This window comes from Nicotiana sylvestris, chromosome 6, assembly GCF_000393655.2.
Source record: "Nicotiana sylvestris chromosome 6, ASM39365v2, whole genome shotgun sequence".
NCBI classification, from domain to species: domain Eukaryota; kingdom Viridiplantae; phylum Streptophyta; class Magnoliopsida; order Solanales; family Solanaceae; genus Nicotiana; species Nicotiana sylvestris.
In genome coordinates this window covers 116,282,571-116,306,993 of record NC_091062.1, presented here as the reverse complement: position 1 = coordinate 116,306,993, position 24,423 = coordinate 116,282,571, and the positions used below count along the sequence as shown (strand labels likewise).

At 36.7% G+C, this 24,423-nt stretch overlaps 1 protein-coding gene across 1 annotated transcript; it reads left to right on the top strand.

Annotated features, from left to right (window-relative positions):
• Positions 1–20,500: 20,500 nt before the first annotated feature.
• LOC138871157 (uncharacterized) lies at positions 20,501–21,816 on the top strand. Its single transcript, XM_070149017.1, has 3 exons — positions 20,501–20,748; positions 21,073–21,208; positions 21,373–21,816. Exons 1-3 carry the CDS (start codon positions 20,501–20,503, stop codon positions 21,814–21,816), a joined length of 828 nt encoding a protein of 275 aa, XP_070005118.1.
• Positions 21,817–24,423: the final 2,607 nt, after the last annotated feature.

Below are 24,423 nucleotides of genomic sequence, written 5' to 3'. Positions count from 1 at the left end.
TTTTTTTTTAATGACATTCACATAAAGTGAAAACGACATTTTGTATATGTTATGAATTTTCTTAGTGACATTTACCAAAATGTCGGATATTTCAATATGACATTTTGTGAAGATCATACGTAAATGTCGTATTTTTTTAGTAACATTAATCAAATTGTCGAAAATTTTAAGTGATATTTCCTATATGTTGTAAACCAAATGTCGTAACGTTCTTACTGATATTTACTTAAATATCATAAATTAAATGTCATAAATTTCTTATTGACATTTACCTAAATGTTGCAAAGTAAGTGTTGCAAATTTCTTATCGACATTTACCTAAATGTCGTAAAATAAGTGTCATAATTTCTTATTGACATTTACCTAAATGTCGTAAAGTAAGTGTCATAATTTCTTACCGACATTTACCTAAATGTCGGAAAATTACCGACATTGAAATTAACAACATTTGATGAAATGTAAATTAAATATCGGTAAATAAATTTGTGACATTTAAACAGCATAATACGACATTTATTAAATGTCATCATATCTCCACTTTCTTGTAGTGAGGGTAACTCCCCCCACAACTTCGCGTTCGCGTCCTTAGCTCCGTGTTAGCGAAGAACAAACTGGCACCTGAGGAAACTTGCCTTATGCGTTTGCGAGTGAAGCCACGCGAACGCGAAGAACAAAATCTCTGTGCGCCTGAGACAACAAAACCTGCAACTTTTCTAAGTGTAAAAACATCCCGAAACCTATCTGAAACTCACCCGAGCCCTCGGGATTCCAAACCAAACATGCATAGTATCTTAAAAATATCATATGGACTTACTCGTGCGATCAAATTGTCAAATTAACACCTTTAACAACGAATTTAACATTAAAATAAAAGAAAAATCTCATGAACTCTTAAGTTCCATTTTTAACAACCGAGGGTCCGATTCACGTCATTTCAATTCCGTTTCTTACCAAATTTTACAGGCTCAACCTAAATACCGTATAATATTTGTACCGGGCTCCGGAACCAAGATACGGGCCCGATACCATCAATTTCAAATAAATTCAAATTTCCAAAAACTCTTAAAATTTCAGTTAAACAATTTTCTTCAAAAATTCATTTCTCGGGTTTGGGACCTCGGAATTCAATTCCTGGCATACGCCCAAGTCCCATATTTTTCTACGGACTCTTCGGGACCGTCAAATTACCGGTCCGGGTCCGTTTATCCAAAATGTTGATCTAAGTCAACTTAAATCAAATTTTAAGGCCAAATTATCATTTTCATTAAATTTTCACATAAAAACGTTCCGGATATACGTCCGGACTGCGCACGCAAATCGAGGTAAAAAAAAGGAGGCTTTTAAGATTTCGGAACACAAAATTTACTTGTAAATCAAGTGATGACCCAAACACAAAATCAAGGTCAATATCTGTGTGGGGGCCTTAATAGTAGATAACAAACGTGTTACAGTGTCTTTTGAAGTAAGATGTTTTCTATTTAAAGGAGAAGTGGAAGAAGAAAAAACAAAGGAAAACTTAAGGTTAATTTCATGGTTACATAACTTTTACTTTATTGCACCAAAATGCTAATTTACTTTTTTAATGAAAAAGTCACTCACTTTTATCCGAATATCATTGAAAGTTAATATATTTTGTAATAAAAAAGTTTCATATCATTATCTTGGTAGTTGGTTTACAGTTACTGTTTTGAATGAAGCTCTTGAAGAGAAGAGAAAATGATAAAATATTGATGTGGGATTTGACTTGATCATTCGTCCACTGAGTTATTAATTGTTCGATAGCGAAGTCTTGATCAGTTAATTTCCAAGAAATAGTGTATAGTTTAAAACCAGAATCTTGAAAATATTAAGTGTGTGTAAACTGCTTAAAGGCAGTACTTCGAAGGGATTGATTTCTTAATTATACTCATTAGGTAAAAAAGTTGAATATTGTTTATCTTTTTATGTAGTCATGTTGACAAATGAATCCATTCAATTCCAGTCACGTTCATGATACCCTGCACTTAAACTATTAGACAAAACCATGGAAAATATAGGATAGAACAAAGAAAAGAACTTTTAATATTTGTTGAAAAGTTGGTTAAATACAAATGCATGATGTGGTTTTCAGAGAATTTATTTTGTCAACCACTACACAAACAGATGAGTCCATCAAACATTCAAACATCATCCAATAGGAGCTTGCTCTCATTTGTTCTTAGACTTCGTGTACATTATCAGTAAATACAAACATAAGCCTGAGGGTTGACGCGATGATATCTTATTCGGTAAAAGACTTAAATATTTATACTTTATATATCCACGTTGAACAATGAATCGATCTAAATCCAGTCACATTCATGACAACTATGCAGTTAAACTATTAAACAAAATTGCCATGGAAAATATATAGGATAGAAATTATAAAAGAAATTGATATTTGTTCAATAAATCCAATGAGGATGGTTCTCAAAATCCATTTTGTCAACCACTATACAAGCAAAGGGTCCATAGAGTATCATTTGGTTGGAAAGCTCGCTCTCATTTACTTTTGGAGTTGTATAATACTCCGTACATATTCTCTTGCATGTGTTGAAGTTTGGCAAAATGCCAAAGTCCCACGTCGGTTGGGAGTTGAGTTTGGGGGGATTTTCCCCCTATAAAATAAGGCCTAATGTTTAGGATTTAGATACATCTCTTATTTGCCTTCTTATCTTCTTAAGGCATTTGTATCTTCTCTCTTTAGTATTATTTCACTTGTATTTTTGGAGTGGAATAAAATATTGGTTGTGTCCGAGGAGTAGGCAAAATTAGCCGAACCTCGTAAATTCTGGTGTTCCTTTTATTGTTGCTTTATTGTCTTATTTATTATTTGGTGGCTGTCATAATTTTTGGTATAGTAGTTGTGACTTATTCACACTATATACATTTGGCTTCCGCAACAATTGGTATCAGAGCCAAGGTACTGTCTAAGTATGCTCTGTGGTTGCAGCATAGTCTGATCTTCCACATCAGAAAAGATTTATCTTGGTAACTGAGTCAAGGTTCTGTCTGAGTATGCTCTGTGGTTGCAGCTTAGTCTGATCTTCCACACCAGAAAGGAAATAATCTTGATTTGTGTCGTCAGCTATTAAATAATATTTGTGTCAAAGATGGGAGACAATAAACAAGAAGAATCTACATCAAGTGTCAACAATACGTCATCATTGGCATCTTCGCTTATGACAAGAATTGTGTCAAATGCGAAATTTGCGGTAGAAATTTTTGACGGATCAGGACATTTTGGGATGTGGCAAGGCGAGGTTCTAGATGTCCTTTTTCAACAAGGGCTAGATCTTGCCATTGAAGAAAAAAGACCAGATGTTATTGGAGAAGAAGATTGGAGAATTATCAACCGTGTTGCTTGCGGTACCATTCGATCCTACCTTGCTAGAGAGCAGAAATATCCATACACAAAGGAAACTTCTGCAAGTAAATTATGGAAAGCACTGGAGGATAAATTTTTGAAGAAAAATAGTCAAAATAAATTGTACATGAAGAAGAGACTGTTTCACTTCACCTATGTTCCTGGTACCACGATGAATGAACATATCACCAGTTTCAATAAGTTGGTCACAGATTTGCAAAATATGGATACAACTTATGATGATGGTGACTTGGCCTTGATGTTGTTGGCGTCACTTCCTGATGAGTACGAGCACCTTGAAACTACTCTACTCCATGGAAATGACGAAGTTTCTCTCAGAGAAGTTTGTTCGGCTTTGTACAGCTATGAACAAAGAAAGCGAGAAAAACAGAAGGGCGGAGAAGGAGAAGCACTATTTGTGAGGGGTCGTCCTCAAAATCAAACGAGGACAAAGAAGGGAAGATCCAAGTCAAGATCCAGACCCAGCAAAGATGAATGTGCCTTTTGTCGAGAAAAAGGGCACTGGAAGAAAGACTGTCCGAAGTTGAAGAATAAGGCCAAACATAACAATGGAAAGGCCATTATGGATTCAAATGTAGCTGATTGTGATGATTCAGACTTCTCATTAGTTACAACAGAGTCATCAACATCATCAGACATATGGTTGATGGACTCGGCTTGTAGCTATCATATGTGTCCCAACAGGGACTGGTTCGTGGAATTTCAAGAAGGAGAATATGGAGTCATCCACACAGCGGATAACAGCCCTCTTACCTCATATGGCATTGGTTCAATACGATTAAGGAACCATGATGGAATGATCAGAACATTGATAGATGTTCGATATGTACCGGATTTGAAGAAGAATCTCATCTCTGTGGGAGCCCTAGAATCAAAAGGGTTCAAAATCATTGCAGAAAATGGAGTGATGAGAGTATGCTCCGGTGCACTAGTGGTAATGAAGGCTAATCGGAAGAATAATAATATGTACCGCTATCGTGGCAGTACAGTTATTGGGACAGCGACAGTGACATCCAGTGACGACAAAGAGGCAGAAGCAACCAAGCTATGGCACATGCGCTTGGGACATGCTGGAGGAAAATCCTTGAAAACTCTATCAGATCAAGGATTGTTAAAAGGAGTAAAGGCTTGCAACTTGGAGTTTTGTGAGCATTGTGTCAAAGGGAAACAGACAAGGGTTAAATTTGGTACAGCGATCCATAATACTAAAGGCATTTTGGATTATGTACACTCTGATGTTTGGGGTCCTTCCAAAACACCTTCATTGGGTGGGAAGCACTATTTTGTAACCTTTGTTGATGATTTTTCCCGAAGAGTATGGGTGTATACAATGAAGAGCAAAGATGAAGTGTTGGGAATTTTTCTCAAATGGAAGACGATGGTGGAGAATCAAACAGGCAAGAGGATCAAGTGTATTCGCACAGACAATGGAGGTGAATACAAAAATGATCATTTCAATAAGGTCTGTGAAAATGATGGCATCGTCCGACACTTCACTGTTAGACATACACCACAACAGAATGGAGTGGCAGAACGTATGAACCGGACCTTGCTGGAGAAGGTACGGTGTATGTTGTCCAATGCTAGCTTGGGCAAAGAATTTTGGGCTGAGGCAATTACATATGCATGTCACCTCATTAATCGTCTACCATCTGCTGCTATTGATGGCAAGACACCATTTGAAAAATGGTATGGAAAGCCTGCTGTAGATTATGACTCTTTGCACGTGTTTGGCTCAACTGCATATTATCATGTGACAGAGTCAAAATTGGATCCAAGGGCAAAGAAGGCTATTTTTATGGGAATTACTTCTGGAGTCAAAGGATATCGCTTATGGTGTCCTATGACAAAGAAAGTAATATTCAGCAGGGATGTTACCTTTGATGAATCTGCTATGGTAAATAAGGTAACAGAAGATACCAAACAAAATGAAGGTGCTTCTAAGCAGGTGGAGTTTGAGGGAAAATTTATTTTTCCTACACAAGAAGCAGAGGAGGAAACAAATGAAGATTACCCTCTGGAAGGAGAGCCAGTAGAGGAGATTCCAACTCAGGAACCTCAACAACAACTTGAATCAATAGCAACCAGCAGGCCAAAAAGAACAATAACGAAACCTGTTCGTCTCATAGAGACAGTTGCTTGTGCAACCTCAATTGTAGCTGATGATGTTCCTACCACTTATAAAGATGCTTGTCCAAAGTTCAGAAGAAGATAAGTGGAGGATTGCCATGAATGATGAAATACAGTCCCTTCATCAGAATCATACATGGAGATTGGCCAATCTCCCGAAGGGAAAGAAAGCAATTGGGTGCAAATGGGTATTTGCAAAGAAGGAAGGATTTCCTAACCAAGTAGATGTTCGCTACAAAGCAAGATTGGTGGCCAAAGGATATGCTCAAAAGGAGGGAATTGATTACAATGAAGTATTTTCTCCAGTTGTAAAACATTCCTCCATTAGAATTATGTTGGCTTTGGTAGCACAATTGGATTTGGAACTAGTTCAGATGGATGTAAAAACTGCGTTTTTACATGGAAACTTGGAGGAGGAAATCTACATGACTCAGCCAGAAGGATTCAAAGTTGCTGGAAAAGAAAATATGGTGTGCAAACTTGAAAAATCGTTGTACGGATTGAAACAATCTTCTAGACAATGGTACAAGCGATTTGACGAGTTTATGTTGCGGCAAGGGTACAAGAGAAGCAAATACGATCATTGTGTGTATTTGCACAAGCTTAAAGATGGTTCCTTTGTATATCTTCTCCTATATGTTGATGATATGTTGATAGCTTCCAAGAATTCGGAAGAAATTGATAAGTTGAAGATTCAACTGAAGAAGGAGTTCGAGATGAAGGATTTGGGTGAGGCAAAGAAAATTCTTGGCATGGAGATAATTAGAGATAGACGTTCAAAGAAACTCTGTTTATCTCAAAAGGAATATTTGAAGAGAGTACTTCAACGTTTTGGCATAGATGACAAGACTAAGCCAGTTAGTACTCCACTTGCTTCCCATTTTAAGCTAAGTACTACTATGTCGCCAATGGATGAAGCTGAACGAGAGTATATGTCAAAGGTACCATACGCAAATGTTGTTGGTAGCTTGATGTATGCAATGGTTTGCACAAGGCCTGACATTTCACAAGCTGTTGGAGTTATTAGCAGATATATGCACAATCCAGGGAAGGAGCATTGGCAAGCTGTGAAGTGGATTCTACGGTATATTCATAATACTGTAGATGTCGGGTTAGTTTTTGAGCAGGAAGACAATCAGTCTGTAGTTGGATATTGTGACTCAGATTTTGCGGGTGATCTGGACAAACGAAGATCAACTACTGGTTATGTGTTTACTTTTGCAAAGGCACCAGTTAGTTGGAAGTCTACTTTGCAGTCAACAGTTGCTTTGTCTACAACAGAGGCAGAGTACATGGCTATTACAGAGGCTGTGAAAGAGGCAATTTGGCTTCAAGGATTGCTAAAGGAGCTTGGTGTTGAACAAAAAGGTATCACAATTTTTTGTGATAGTCAAAGTGTTATTCAATTAGCGAAGAACCAAGTTTATCATGCAAGGACGAAGCATATTGATGTTCGGTATCATTTCGTACGAGAAATCATAGAAGAAGGAGGAGTCACGGTGAAGAAAATTCATACTACGGAGAATCCTGCTGATATGCTGACAAAGGTGGTGACTGCGATCAAGTTTCAACATTGTTTGGATTTGATCAACATTGTTGAACACTGAAGATTGAAGATGAAGACACAACCAAAATTTGTTATTGAGAGAAAATTGAAGATGTGGAATTTTGCCAAGGTGGAGATTTGTTGAAATTGGCAAAATGTTTGTCCCACATCGGTGGGGAGTTGAGTTTGGGGGGATTTTTCCCCTATAAAAGAAGGCCTAATGTTTAGGATTTAGACACACCTCTCATTTGCCTTCTTATCTTCTTAAGGCATTTGTATCTTCTCTCTTTAGTATTATTTCACTTGTATTTTTGGAGTGGAATAAAATATTGGTTGTGTCTGAGGAGTAGGCAAAATTAGCCGAACCTCGTAAATTCTGGTGTTTCTTTTATTGTTGCTTTATTGTCTTATTTATTATTTGGTGGCTGTCATAATTTTTGGTATAGTAGTTGTGACTTATTCACACTATATACATTTGGCTTCCGCAACAGCATGTGCTAAAAAATTCTATAAACAAGTCAATTAATAATCATGGCCGTGCAGGAATGGACATATTACATAAGCGTATCAACAATTTCATATTCATTGAAGAACTCAAATCAGATTCTCTCTTTTCACAATGATAACATAAATCACTATGTCATGAAATTTCCCACGATAATCAATATTTCCTTTACTTTATTATATACTGGAGTATTTAATATGACAATATTTCCATTTTAGTTTATTACAAAAAGATCATTAATTGAAATTCAACGAAAACTTCAACCATTTGAAATATAATCTAACAAAAAAGATCTAACATTCCCGATGAGGAAGACGAAATACACATAATTAAAGTCGAGAGCAATTGTTGTATTATAATAGTAGACGAAATACACAAATTGTAATAGTACGAATTAACAACCTAATTAGTACATGTATATACCATTCGTTCATCACGTTTCTGTAACGGTTAGAACTTATCATGTTTGCCAATATAACTTTCATTATTTTGTCAATACCATAAGATAGAACACTGATGCAGTGGTACTCTAACACTACCTATGAATCAACAAAAGCTTTCTTCACTTCATGATCACATGTGTTTCTGCTAATTATAGATAAACCATGGGTGCAATATATAATCTAAAGCTTATATATCTCATGAGCTTCAAGAATTATCACAGCAGCTAACAGAAGTGTATGGACTCGTGGTTTTCTTGGCATTGCTGCTGCTTCTGTTCTTGATCATTTTAACCAGCATTTCCCCTGCTTTCGAGGACATTGAAGATAGAGTTTCCCCCAACCTTTCGAATATTTGAGCCTTAATTTGGCCCCTTTTTGGAGGAAATGCTTGTTATCTTTCTCTTTGGGTTAGTTGGAGAAGCTGTTGCCATTAATTGATCACTGATCCTCAACAATGCAGAGAATACAAGGAAAACATAATATGAAGTTCCTCTTAGAACCAACTAAGACAGAGGGAAGTTATATAGAACCAAAAAGAGGAGGCTCCAAGTCCAAGTCCAAGTGTCCAACATATGTAAATAGGAAATTCCATTCAATTTAAGTTATATACCATTAGTGTACTTTAACCTTGTGGTAGCCTGTTCCAACCATTTTATCATTTTACCGACTAATACTTATCATAGAAACTTATATATAACTACTTTATGAGTGATCTAATTACTACTCCCTCCGTTCATCACTTTTACTTGGCAGTTATACTAAAACAGATTTTCATTTTTACTTGTCACTTTACGCATATGAAGAAAAGGCAAATTTGTTTTCATGTTATACCCACATTATTTATTTACTCATTTCAAATCATTTTCTTATCCAATAAAATATGCATCAATTAATATAGATATCATGGTAAATATGCATTTCATTTATTATTTTTTAAAGGACGTGAAAAATCAAAACATGCCAAGTAAAAGTGAACAGAGATAATAATTGTGTAAATATTGATTACACTATTCGGTGCACAAAACTTAACAATTTCTTTTTGGGCCCTTGAGCTTATAGGAGAACCAATTACACATGACAGGCCGACGGGGTCCCACAGCTTAAAGGAGAGCCAATTACATGACAGGCCGACATGCCCAGAGCTTAAACTAGCCAAATTTACAAGTGCTCATTCAAAAATAGTTTCACTTTTAAAAGTAATCGAAATTTAGTTACTTTTTATGTAAAGATAAATTTGAACAAAAATACTGTTTAAAATTCGGAAATACTCCAGTATATTATACTGGAACTCCAGCATATTATACTAGAGTTCCAGCATAAATATAACGGAGTTCCAGCATAATATAATGGAGTTCCAGCATAAGTATACTAGAACTCCAGCATAAATATACTGGAGTTCCAGCAAAGTATACCGGTCCAGCATAATATGTTGGAAGTTCATACACAGGTGCTCGAATCTCTAGTATATTATGCTGGAACTTTCCGCGTGTTGGAGTTCCAGCATAATATGCTGAAAATTCATACACAGGTGCATCGAACTCCAGTATATCATGCTGGACCGGTCTCCGTTGTAGCAAAATAGTGTCTATTTTTTAATGATTTGTCAAAATGCTGGCTATTTTTGAATGGTCCAACTTAATAGGTTACTTTGAGTTTTAGCCTTTATTTTCGTATTCCGAAACCTCGATTAGCTCTCGATTTGTGTGCGTAATCCGTATCTTATTTTTATGTGAAAAATTGAAGAAAATATGAATTTTAGCCTTAAAAATTATTTGAGTTGACTACGGTAAATATTTTATGTAAACGGATCCGAATTGAAATTTTGACGATCATGTGGGTCCGTATAGTGATTTTGAACTTGGGCGTATGCCCAGAATTGAATTCGGAAGCCCCTAGCGTGCTACCAGTTTCGAATTTCCGTTCTGAAATTTGGTATAGGTTCATTTTACTATGTAAGACTTGTCTGCAATATTTGATACAAAAACAGAGTTGATTTGATATGATTCGGACGCTCGGTTGTGAATTTGACAGTTTTTGAGTTTCTTTGAAAAGTTCATGCATTTTGATGTCCGATTCGTAGATCTAGGTATTATTTTGGTGTTTTGATCGCTCGAGTTCGTATGATGTTATTACACTTGTATGCATGTTTGGTTTGGAATCTGAGGGCTCGGTGAGTTTTGGATAGGCTACGGATCGATTTTGGACTTAGAGGATCTGCTAGTTTACTGATTTATGGTATCTGAGATTTTGTGCTTCGCGATCGCGAAGGTACTCCCCCGATCGCGAAGGGGAAGCTGGGATAAGGGCAGAACTCCTTCATTGCGAACACGAAGCACTGGGGGGTTTACCCTTCGCGAACGCGATCAGCCTCTCACAAACACGTAGGATTATGGGATTTTAGGGGGAGTTGGCCAGTTGCTCCATGCGAACGTGAGCCCAGGCTTGCGAACTCGAAGGCCGGGGGGGAGGGGGACAAGCCATCGCGAATGCGAAGGCCACTTGAGCTGCTGCTCTTCGCGATCACGTCAGGCCCTTTGCAAACGCGAAGAAGGCTTGGAATCCGTGATTTAAATATCCCAAAGTCGGGATTCAACCCATTTTCACCATTTTCAAGTTTGAGCTCGGCCTAGAGGCGATTTTGAAGAGGTTTTTCATCCCAACCTCATAGGTTAGTAGATTTTAACTTGTTTCCTTCCGTTTCCATAAACACCTATTGATTTTAACATTTAATCTATGCTTGTTCATGGTAGAAATTAGGGATATACGTAGCAATTGAGGATTTTGAGAAATTGAGACTTAGACCTCAAATTGAGATCAGATTTCGAAACTAATCATATAATCGGGCTCGGGGGTGAATGAGTAATCGGATTTTGGTTCGAATCTCAGGTTTTGACCAAGTGGGCCCGGAGTTGACTTTTTCCAAAAGTATTAAGATTGAATCATTTTCACGCATCGGTAGTTTTTAAAGCTTATTTTTAATTATTTGAACTATAGTTGGTTAGATTTTGTTGGTTTAGAGGTTAATTCTAGAGGAAAGGTCGTGGTTGATTCTTGATTTGGTTGTGGAGTGAGGTAAGTATCGTGGTAAACCTTGACATGAGGGATTAGGACTTGTTAGTCTATTTGCTACGTATTTCATGTGTGGGAACAACGTATATATGAGGTGACGAATACTTATACGTTGTTATCGGGTTAAAGCATGCAGGTGGAACTTGTTTTTTTGTATTTTATTGCTTTATTAATTATGATATCCATGCTTAGGTTAGATTATTACTTCTTTGATTATTCGTTTCGTAATTATTTCTTATGTAAAAGTTATAGAATAATTTTAGAAGTTGAATTTTTGTATCATGGCACCATATTTGAAGTTAAATTTATTCTCCGCATTAGTTATTACTCGAATTCATGTTATCATTACTATATGGTGAGGAAGAGAGTAAAAGCACGAAGGATGATGTCGTGTCATTGCATTTATATTATTACTATTACATGGTGAGGAAGAGAGTAAAAACATGAAGGGTGATGCCATGCCATTTCATTTACATTATCATTATTACGTAGCGAGGAAGAGAGTAAAAGCACGAAGGATGATGTCGTGCCATTTCATTCATATTATTATTATTATTACATAGTGAGGACGATAGTAAAAGCACGTAGAGTGATACCGTGCCCTTATATTCATATATTGCATGGTGAGAACGAGAGTAAAAGCACGAAAGGTGATGCCGTGCTATTTTCATATCATTGGTTTGACTGATTTTGCCGGTTTTGATGATTTAATTGGTTATTTCGTGATTTCATACCTGTCGTAGTTATTATATTTCCCCCTTTTTGCATTTCCTCTCCCAGTTTGTATGTTATCATGTTATGTTATTATTAATATTTTATATATACTTGTACATGTTTATTTACGTAGGTGTCTTGCCATAGTCTCGCCATTACCTCGTAGAGGTTAGGCTCGACACTTGTAGAGTATATTGGGTCGGTTGTACTCATATTACACTTCTGCACTTTTTGTGCAGATACTGGTATTGGTTTCAGCAGTGCGTGAGGTGTGTCAGCTCAGATCATTGCATACAGAGACTCGAGGTAGATCTGCTGGCGTCTGTAGACCTTGAAGTCCTCTTCCTTTCCATTTTTGCTGTTCATTTCTTTCGAAACAGTTGTATTTATTTCAGATTTTGCTTGTATACTTCTAGTTGCTCGTGTACTCTTGATTCCGGATTTCTGGGAGTAGATATTATCTTGTGATTTATATCAGTATTGTGTTAAACTGAATTTCTATTTCTCGTTGTATATCACTATTGTGTTTTTAACTGTTAAAATTGGTTATTTATTTATTTTATGTCGGCTTGCCTAGTGACACCTCCACAACACACCTCAATAGAGATGTGAAACGGTCGTATGCAATAATAAATACCCAGCTAGAAGTCGAGGTCGAATCCACTATGAGTTATGAGGGGTGTTGGTATATATTTGAAATAAGCAAATGAGTTATCTAGATTGCACTTCCACAAATACAATTTTATTTTCTGCTTCTACGGTTAATCTAATGATTGCAAGATAAAGAAAATATACTAGAGATAATAATTTTAAGTTTTTTTTTTTCAAATAGATAAAAGGCCTAGGTGTGACCATAACCAATGTGTCTTGACACCCAATTTTGTTCTTCTATACCCGAATTTATCCTGCTAAGCTGCTATTTTACTTTAAAAGGTCATAATGATAGTTATGATGTTTTTATCTTAATTCAAGTATTATAAGTTTATATTTTTTTACTTTTATTATAAATATTTGTCACATATTGTATTCATTAAATTAATAATTTTCTGAAACATACAATATTGCAATTTATTTTAACCTGTCCAAGTATTTATATAAAGTAATAGTACTTATTTTTATAATTTCTCTCTTTATATATTTGTTTAATTATAACTTATCAGTTATGGCCATTTGACTAAAATAGTAGCCCATAGCTTTCTCATTGGGTATCCCAATTTTCTGTAAATTAAAGAGGAAAAGCACGATTAGCCACTAATAACACATGTATTTACTTTTAAGCCACTGTTTAAAATGTCTTTAGTCTTTAGCCACTGCTTTAATAAATTTTACCTATCCGGACGAAAATACCCTTCTGCTCATAAAGTTCAGGACCAAGTGTCCTTAACTTTTGAACTTGTAACTCTAAGTTCAGGACTACATGTCCTTAATTTTTGAACTTGTAACTCTAAATTCAGGACATCAGAATCTATTGTCCATAACTTTTTGAACTTGTAACTGTAAGTTCAGGACCTATTGTACTTAACTTTTGAGCTTGTTAGTCTAAGTTCAGGACCAAGTGTCCTTAACTTTTGAACTTGTAACTCTAAGTTCAGGACCAAGTGTCCTTAACTTATGAGCTTGTTACTATAAGTTCAGGACTAGTTGTCGTTAATTTATAAGCTTGTAAGTCTAAGTTAAGGACTACATGTCCTTAACTATTCCGATAACCTCCCTACTTTGACGACCCTCCTCCATTTTTTTCAGACAACTTGCAGCTCCCACTCTTTCTTCTTCACACTCACCTTTTTCTTTCCAACAAATACACATACACAAAGGATTCCTACTCTCTTGGCTATACATATCTGGCACAGTCTAGCAAATCATAAAGGTCAATCATCAAATCTAGTGACACCATGCGGCGTACAAAGATCATATGTTAAGAACTCCAAAATGAAGCAACAAAGTGAAACTCGCATGATAAGAATACCCTCCACCAAAATAAAAGAACAATAAATTTCTTGTGACCAAAGGCCAAGCAACAACAAGAATGACAAGAAAATATTTTAAAGGATCGCCTATTCAAACTTCCACCATAAGATGGAATTTTTGTGATTAAAGATGAACTAACGAACATCAGAACTTCAAAACTCGTATAGAAACCTAAGATAAATGAGCACCAGACAGCTAAACAGATTGTACTGAGAGGTCATAAGCCTAAAGAATAATGGCTAGAAGAAAGGGTAACACCGTCTTTTTATATTAATTTTAATAGACTAGTGACTACTTTTGCTCAGCATTAAAAATACTGGATAAAAAGTAAATACCACTTTAAAGTGGCTACCCCATGCAATTTTTACTTAATTAAACTCATCTACTACTCCTTTTACTAGTAGATTAAACTAAGCCCAATAACCCATTTGGCCATTCACAGTCTTTTCCAAACAAAAATTCTTTCTCTAAATTAATCCAAAACCAGACCAATTCCCCATCTTCGTCCTCGTTATCTTCCTCGCCACAATACCCAGTTTTTCCTTTCCTTCATTTCTCTATTTTATGACTTTAATTAGTCTCTTTATTTCCTTCTCTTTTTTATTTTATTTTTTTAAAATTATTTTACCATTTTATCACTAAGTGTCATAGCATGATCTCTTCCTTAATCACTCAAAATCAGAAATTATTTTCTTCCTTTAAAGAACGAATTTTGGCGGAAGGTTTGGGTACGAATTTCATTGAAGAATCAGTCCAGGTTCAAAAAAAGTATCACAAAGTGGGTAAGTATTTTTGGAACTTCTCTTTTCTTTTACTGAGTTGGCTCCCCTTCCATCAATTTGATTTTTGAAAATCTCGATCTTGTATATTTCTTCTTTTCAAAAGCTTTCCTTTCATGTCTAGTTATGTAACAACTTAACTTTGCAGATTTTCTCTTACACTTATACTGAATCAGATTAACATCTAATTGATTCTATTAAAATCAATTCTTTCCTAACTTGCAGCCTTAAATTTTGCTCTGTTAATTTTACCCGAGTACTAACCTTCTACAAGTATAAATACTAGTAGTTCTTTAGCTAAACGGGAGGCTTTTCACTCGCTGCTAATATAGCATTATATTATCTTTTTCTTTATTGCTGTGAGCAAAACAAAGTTTGGCACTTTATGTTTGTTCGACATAAATACTACTGAACACTCTTGAGGTTCTGGTGATTTTGAGGTTTCTGTTGTTTCTTGTTGCTACTGTTCGAGTTTCTTGCGCATAATGTGGAGAATATTTGGTTCACTTACTGTTGTCCAAGCTTGGAATTCCGGATTTCATATTCTATTACTGATGTGCTCTTTGCATGCGGAAGCGGACCCAGAACTTCGAGGTGGCGGGGACACTATTATTTTTGTCATAGTCATGACTCATGCAAATTATTAGCTACAAAGTTTGACGTCGTGCAACTCCCTTAAGACTTTGATGATTATGATAAGTTCTAAGGTTCAATTTTTAACATAGAGAAGAGTTTGAGAATTTTTGAGGGAGATGTTTAATCATAGGAAAGGGTTTTTTGGGCGGAAACTAAAGAAAAAAATTAAAAAAAAGGACCAGAAACTAATGGAAAAAATCTAAAAAAGAAATCTGGGCGTATAAATCCTTAAACTAAAATCAAACTAACTGTTGGAGCTGAGAATCGAACCCCAGTCATCCACGGTAAGAGAAACAACAAGCTGCGGATGTGACCAGTGCGCTAAACGGACATTTGAGATTGAGGGTGCCTAATAAAATATATAACTGTTCCTCAAGGTATACAACCTACTTATACATATAAATATAGGTTTTTTCCCGAGCTTAACGGGTGCCGATGACCCCTTTACCTTCCACGTAGGTCCGCCCCTGACTGCATGCCAACTTTAAATGACGGGGTACGTCACTTGAATCTCCATATGTGCCTTCCTTCTTTGTTTGGTTTAAAAAAAATAGCAGAACCTTATGGCTTGGTCATCTATACATCATGCTCTAGGACTAACCTTACTATTTTTAAAGTGTTCTCCCCAACTTGATATATGTCACGCTTATTTCTTTTGCTTGTTTTGAATATCTAGATGGTCTATAGATTATATAATAAATAGTTAAATACTAGAGATTCTGCCTTTCGCATTCAATGGTAAATGAGACCGACAATCTATCTGTGGCAAAAACTATCTAGATGTATGTCTTTAATGTGCTCTTATATGGCTGATTGACGAATGGCCTGAATTGAATATTAGATATCATGCTCTAACGTGTATCATGCTTTTAGGAAATAGCAATAATCAAATCAAGTATATGAGAAGTTATAAGTTTATTCAAGAATTGAATAATGGCCTGGTCGCTTATTTCTTCCCTATTGGCATGTATATTCGTATTTGTGTGAGTTAACTTGACAGGGTCTCAAACTCTAGTTTGGGCTGAGTTTTGGATCTGGAAAGTTGGGAAGTTCCTAAGAGGAGTCTTCCAGAGAGACATGGATTTTGTTTAGTAGTCCTTAGGCTCATGTTATATTTTATTCTTGTAGCTTGTAGTAAACTCTATATAATAGTGAATGAGGGTTGTTGAAGCCAGCCCCTTTGTAGGGAAACTTTCGTATCTATGATTTAGTTTGCTTTCATAGAGTCTCTTGCTCTGTTCCTTAATTGTGGTATCAGAGCCAACCCATCCTTTTGGAGGGAGGAACAATTTACTAAATATGTCTGACTCATTTCCATCATCCTCTTCCCTTGCAAAAATGAATATGTCTCCTACTCTATATAAAACCTTGTCCAAAAAATATGATTACCTCTATGAAGTAATCCTGCCCGATGAACAAAAGTATCCTCCACTGAACTACCCCTCATAAACCCCTACTCAGCTTTCGCCAAAAAATCATTTGCACCCTGGACCCAAATTCGTTCCTTAGTCCAACACAAACCAAAAGGAGTCAAAGAATATGTTGCTGCCTCAAAACTTGACTAAGATCCTATTCTTGCCACTTGAGAGGAACAATTTATCACTCTTCAAATCCCAGATGATTTTTCCAGACAATGGAGAGATCATGGTTTTACCTATATCCATTTTGGTGCTATCCGAATCGCTTTAACATATCACGGAAGAAAAGGTCAACCTGTTGTAGCTCGACTTTCTCTTCTAGATACAAGATACTTGGAGTACCAACATGCAAATTTGGGCACTGCAGAAGTTACCCTGAATGCTGGGACTGTCTTCATAACCATCTTTCCAAATTTCAACATGTCCCTTTATGATCCATACTTAACCGAAGCTCTAAAAATCCAAGTTCAAATCCAAAGAGCCCCTCAAGCCAAAGATTCCATCCAAGCCACTCTTCATCACCAAAGGGCATGGCGAGTCCAAAATCATGCCATGGATCTTTGCCTTCCTGGAGGAGAAAATGCGTTACTCCTAAATATTGATGCTACCAAAGGAAACACCATGTGCACCCAAATACCCAGACAAATTTCCAGAGATGAACTTGTCAAAATTCTTCCTGATTCCTGGATCACAAATTATGAATAGTTAAGAGAACCGGTGGAATCTCTACAATCTGGTGAACCAACTTTTACCAAAAGAAATGATAAAATCGTTTGCATAAGCTTTGACCATTCCCATCTCAAAAAATCAAATAAAACCATCTTCTCTTACCAAATGATTCAACCCAAAGATACAACAGATACATACCCTGAACCTAATGGAGAGTTCTTTTGGAATATACAAAGCATCATGGAAGAACATGACTGGTGTCAAAATTTTGACAAAGAAGGAAAAATGACTTGGTGGTTCAAATGCCCCTTTACGGGACACTGCCCTTGGGATCTTGATTGCGACTGTCAAGACTGTTTGGAAGATCCAATTGGAGAATATGATGAACAACACCAGCGTTATTGGGAAAGGTTCGGCCTCAACAAAACCAAACCAAAATCAAAGAAAAAGGGAAAAACCACTGAAAAACAATTTCGAGTCAAATATGAAAATAACGATCCTTCAATTGGCTCATTAAGCCGTCCAGGTAAATATTAATTTCTTGTCAGTTACAAACCCCAAGAATGACTAAAATTACCAGGAAAATTCACTCCAAGCTGGGAGGATAGTGAAATCACACCCCAACCCAAATCACAATCAGTTCATACCCCAGAATCCAAAAAGCCACCTGAACCTGAAACTTCACCAACTCAAAAAACCATAAATCCCACACAACCACAAATATTCATGCTAAGTTCTTCAAGCTCCAGTCATACCTAAGATTTTCCTTCACTTCAACCTTTTGAAAAAGAGGGTATAAGCCATGCTCCAAATATTCCTAAGAAAAACATAGTGCTACCTACTGGAGAAAACCCCCCCAACAAGTGACATCGAAGCAACAATGAACTGACAATCAGAAAACTCCATCTGCCAAAACAAGGTATTGAACAACATAGGCAAAACCATAAAGAATGTGGCCCATACACAAAATAAAATGATAAGCAAAGTGGAAACAATTGAGAAAAAGATGGAGCAGACATCGTCTCACCATGCCGGACTAATCACAGCCTTGGAACTAAGATTGACAAATTTACAATATGAAATTTGTCCGCCAGGAACTTCACTTTTCCAGTTCTTCCAACAACAACAAAAGGAGACGATTTTCATCAAAGAACAAATTCAACTTCTGAGAAATGACCACTTTGAGCCACAAAAAACCCCAGTTTTCTCCTCAAAACCTACCTTCTTCCCTATGTCTCCACAAGCATATTCCCCACCTAAATTAGACTACACATTTTCTTCTTTTCCATCTACCTCACACAATCTAATCTCTTTCACCCAACCCTTAAAAGAAGAACATGATTTTGATATCGCAAAAATGGTTTGGGAAAGGAAAGATGCCCTTGCAGCACAGAAACAAACCAAGAAAAGGCGAGATCAAGGAGAAAGTTCAAAAGGGTCCAACCCCGAAAATCTGATGATTTCTGACCAGAAGGCTCCATACCTCTATGTCTCCCAGCCAAGATACATATCAGAAGAAGATACTCCATGGTCAGAATCTCTAAATTCATCAGACGATGAAACAATGGAAGATAGCTCTCAATCAAGCAATGAATCCACAACAAACTCTTCCGAAGACGACAATCCCCCAATATTTGTAAACCAGCCAAGAGACCCAGAAGTATCTGAAGTAGATGAGGAACAAGAAGGCATGACAAATGAACCAATTCCAGAAAAAAGATATGAGTCCATGGCGTCAAAACCCATTGGAACTGGTTTCCACACTTTCACCTTAGATGACATCAAGGTTTCAAGATGGCCTCAAAGGATCCAAGACTTCTATACTTGGATGGTGACCAAAAATTTGGTGGAACGAGAAAAGTATATCATCCTGTCAGAACTAACCTCACGGTTCTCAGGAATCCTCAGAGATTGGTGGAACTCACTTGGAATTCAAGACAAAAATACTTTTCTTACTTCCCAAGATTTTGCCTTCAACATCAGAATCCTACATGAAGTTTTCTGCGGAGATACTGGCCAAAGACAGGAGAAAATGCGAAGACAACTCTTCAAGATGAAGTGTGTGTCATTCGACAGAAATGACATTGACATTTCCAAAAAATGGCGAAGATATACTTTGAAATCGGAGGAGACATCAATCTGAAGCAAGCATTTGTCTTTTCCCTTCCAAAGTTATTGGCAACCCGAACCATGACCATCATTGAAGAAAAGTTTCAGTATATAACAATCCTACAAATTGGCTACATCAGGCAAGCTATTTTCGTCGCATTGGATGACATTTGTACAAAGCGCTCAGCCCTAAAACAAATTATCCAGCACAATCCAGCGCTTGACAAAGCATGCCGTAAATCTGATCTAATCACCGTATCAGGATGTTCCTGCCACACATCCAGGCGAAGGAGAGAATTCAGGAGGTTCAGATGGCCAAGAATTCCAGACGGGAAATCAAGGTCCAAGAGAGGCACAAAATATTTCAGACGCAGAAGGCCAGGAAATTTTCACAAGAAGAACAAATGCTTTATTTGCCATAAGATTGGACATTTTGCAAAAATTGTCCCCAATCAAGAAGATCTGTCAAACTCCTTGAAGAGATTGAAAATTACACTAGCATACATCCATATTCTCTGTGGATGATGAACCTAATGAAGAAATTTTATTCTCTCTTGATATCTTTGAAGATCAAGGCAATGATCAATACCAAATTTCAGAACTAACGATCGAAGCCCGAGAGGAGATCAACGCTCTCGCAGCCGTTCCTCAAGTAGAACTCAAAGTTTATTCATCCAAATGGGATAAACCAACTCGAGTTATTGCTTTCATCGACACCGGAGCTGCTTCTTCACTCATAAATCCTGCTGTTCTCCCTGAAGATCAATGAGTGCCATATTTTAAGGATTTCAACACTGCATCAAATGCAATCTTGACCACAACTGTTGTTACAAAGCACCCGGTCACAATTGAGTTCTTTCTAAGATTGAAGTACAGAACCAAGCTGCTAGGATCTGATGTACCAGGAAAGGATCTAATTATTGTGTTCGACATTTACAGACAACTTAGAGATCAACTCTAGATCAAGCCTAACGGGATAGCTTTTAAAAAGCAATTCAGACCTTATTCTGAGATTCCAAGGCTATTCCAAATCACCGACGATGAAAAAATCAAAGAGATTGAGCAAAATCTCATTGAACATTCATGTGCTGAATCCCACAAGGATTTCATGGAGAAAGGGAAACACCTGTTATGGAAAAATGAAGAGTTTTTTATCAAGCTCCCTTTCAAGAAGAATGAAAATATCAATCCAACAAAAGCCAGCCATTCAGGGATGAATCCAGACCATCTTCAGCTTGCAAAGAAAGAATGTGAAGAACTTTTGGAATTTGATCTGATAGAGCCATCAGATTCACAATGGGCATGCAAAGCATTTTATGTCAACAAAAGAGGTGAACAGACAAGAGGAAAACTCAGGTTAGTCATCAACTACCAGCCACTTATCCATTTCCTCCAAGATGATAAGTTTCCTATCCCAAATAAACTCACCCTTTTCTCCCACTTAGCCATGGCCAAATATTTTTCCAAGTTTGATTTAAAATCCGGATTTTGGCAATTGGGAATCCACCCTGAAGAAAGATCCATAACGGGATTTTGCATCCCCGATCATCACTTCCAATGGAAAGTCATGCCCTTTGGGTTGAAAACTACACCCTCCTTGTTCCAAAAAGCCATGATAAAAATATTCCAACCCATCCTCCATACCTCTTTAGTTTATATAGATGACATCCTGTTATTTAGTGATACATTGGAGGAACATATCAACTTGCTTCGTCAATTTGAGGCATTGGTAACACAGTACGAGATCATGCTTTCTACAAAAAGATGGTTCTTGCTCAAAAGGAGATCGATTTTCTCGGAATGCATTTTGTCCAAGGTGAATACAGTCCAGGACCACATATATGTCAGGAATTACTCAAATTTCCGGATACCAACTTCACAATAAAGCAAATCCAATAGTTCTTGGGGATAATAAATTATATAAGAGATTTCATCCCAAATATCTCTACATACATTTCACCGCTCACATAAATGCTCAAGAAAAATGCTCCATCATGGGGAGAGAAACAGGATGAAGCACTCAGAAAAATAAAAGAGATATCTAAAAATGTCAAGTCTCTCTACATCCCTTCAGATGGAAAGAAGATACTGCAAACTGATGCCAGCCATGAATATTGGAGTGCTGTTCTATTTGAAGAAAAAGATGGCCAGAGGAAAATATGCGGATACGCCAGTGGAAAGTTCAAAGATGTCGAGCAACATTATCACTCCAATTTCAAGGAAATTCTTGCAGTAAAGAATGGAATCAAGAAATTCAATTTCTTCCTTATCCATACAGAATTTTCTAATAGAGATGGATATGAAGGCCTTCCCAAAGATGATCCAGATAAATTCAAAAATTATTCCCAATCCTCAGATTCTCAGGTGGGCTCAATGGTTCTCTCCATACAAGTTTCAAGTCAAGCACCTGAAAGGAAAAGATAATATTCTCGCAGATTTTCTGTCTCGACCGGAAGAATTCTCAAAAAGATTTTCCCCAGCAAAACTGAAGTCAAAGCAAAAGCTAATTAGCCACATCTTCATGCTTTCAAGTATACCAGGAATAAGTTCATCAAATCTAACAGACCATCCACCGGAGTTGTTCAACCTCATGGATCCCTTTGATCCGTTAATTATTATGGAAAGAAGAACGTATTATGAGCTCCAAGTTTTCCGGCAACATGGAGGATCCATTCTCAAGCCATATGGGGTCAATCCAGAATATCTGTTCTGCCATATATTCATAGCTCAAGCTAAGAATTTTCCACAAGAACTATTATGGTTTTTCTGGTACCTATGCCATCAGTATTATATTTTCATGGAATTCAAATACAACGTCTTCAAGGATTTTGATAACATTGCACTAGCTCTTAAAGTATTTTTACTATGGTTCAAGCCTAGAAGATATTGGATGAAATGTTTTAGCGATTCCTACGCAGCAAAGATATTCATGTTCCATAGGCCAGTGAAGATCATTAATAGAAAAGTCCAGGCGCAAGCAGAGACATCATTCTGGTGGAAATTTCCCGTGTCTATTTTATCAATGGAGGAAGGATATAGCGAGGCACAAAGAATCCTTTTCCAGCAAAATAGGTGCATCCCGAGAGAGATATGGCCAAAAGATTGGGCAAGCTGGAATTATACCAACACTCATCCTCACTGGGAAAGAGTCCGTGAAGTAGCAAAAGAATATCAAACCCCATACGAAGTCATCCGAGAAAAGATTACTCACGGCATTTCTAGATTAAAGTTGCGGATTACCTCTCTCAATCCAAAGGAGAAAGAACACAGCGGAGAAGGACCGTCAAATTCCAGGCATTACTACACAAGGTCTTTGAAAAGATGCCTAGAAGACAACCCTAGAATCAATGAAGGATAATTATCTAAATCCTTGCTAATCCCACCATAATCCTACATTACCTACCAAAAAACCCTCAAAAATATCCTACCCATGCCAAGACAAATTCCCACATCTTTCCATACTATCCGGGCCCCACTTCCACTTGTTTTCACATGCTTCCACATGCCTCCACATGCTTCGTCACATGCAACACAATACTTTCACATGGAGTCACACGCTCCCTCATACTTTCAAATGCTACACCATGTATATTTCACCCCTTTCACATGTTTTCAGGTATTGTTTAGTTGTTTTGTCTAAAGTCCTTCACATGCCAAGAGGGACCCTCTTATAGATAAGTTTGTCATGTAAGATAGGTTTATTTATCATGAAAGTTTGTCCTGTAATAACCTCCTAGTCCTATAAAAAGGAGGCCTTGTAGTAGTTGTAGGATCATCTTGTAACCTTTGTAAATCTTTTGTGATATATTACATATGAGTGCTTTCTAAATTTTCCTCTTGTTCTTTCTTTCGAATGGATGGAAAGGCCGGTCCATGTATGAAAATAGAGTAAGAATACTCTTTCAAAGTTGGCTTATTATAGTACGAAAGTTTTCTGAGTTATAAACAACTAACATTGGTTATAGTACAAAAATTTTCTGAGTTGTATAGCTTGGCAAACTGTCCCTTTATGGGTTGTTGAAGCCAGCCCCTTTGTAGGAAAACTTTTGCGACTATAAACAAATTAACTGTTTGTGTAGCTTGGCAAGCCGTCCCTTATAGGTTGTTGAAGCCAGCCCCTTTGTAGGGAAACTTTCGTATCTATGATTTAGTTTGCTTTCATAGAGTCTCTTGCTCTGTTCCTTATACTGTGGTATCATACGCCTCTTCTCTACTTACGTCCTCCGGATATGCTTTTTTATTTGGTTATTATAAACATTAGTCTTTCCCGTTAAAGATGATAAAGAAGACTCGCTGTGAGAGTGTGATTTTTGCCCTATACGAAATACTCCTATAAAATCTCAAGAAAATAGTTTTTTGTTAATTATTTGTCATTTTAGGAATTTTTGTAGAATTTTTATTTAATTGTTTGCATTTTTGTGCATGTTTAATTTTATTAAACCATGAAAAATGCCAACAAATATCATGCATTGCATTTATGCTTTATTTTTACATTTTTAGAATTAATCAACGATTATTTGTTTTATAAAAATTTGAAAATCACAAATATAGCTCATTTTTACATTTTTGTCTTTTAATTTCTACTTTATTGATTTTCTCTTTTAATTTAGAATTAAGTAATGTTTATAATTTTATAATTAGTTAATTAGTTTAATTTCACATTTTTAGATAATTTAGGATTTTGAATTTTAGGATTTTTAATTAAAAAAAAAAGAAAGAAAGAAAAGAAAGAATTGAAAAATAGGGGTTTGTTTTTGAAATTGGGTCAATTTTACAACTAAATCCGGCCCAAATCCGTCCCCAATTCAACCAAACTCAAGCCCAAATCTTGTATACCCGATCCAGCCCTTCCTTGCACCAAATGACACCGTTTCCCTATCCCTTAGATCTCATCTGTTGATTTTGTTTAATCGAATGGATGGGAACTGACCACCCACTTGATATATAAGTGTCCGAACGGGATAGACCCCCCCATAGACCCATCTCTCATTCACCCTGTCTCTCATCCTAAACTCTAAACCCTAGACGCCC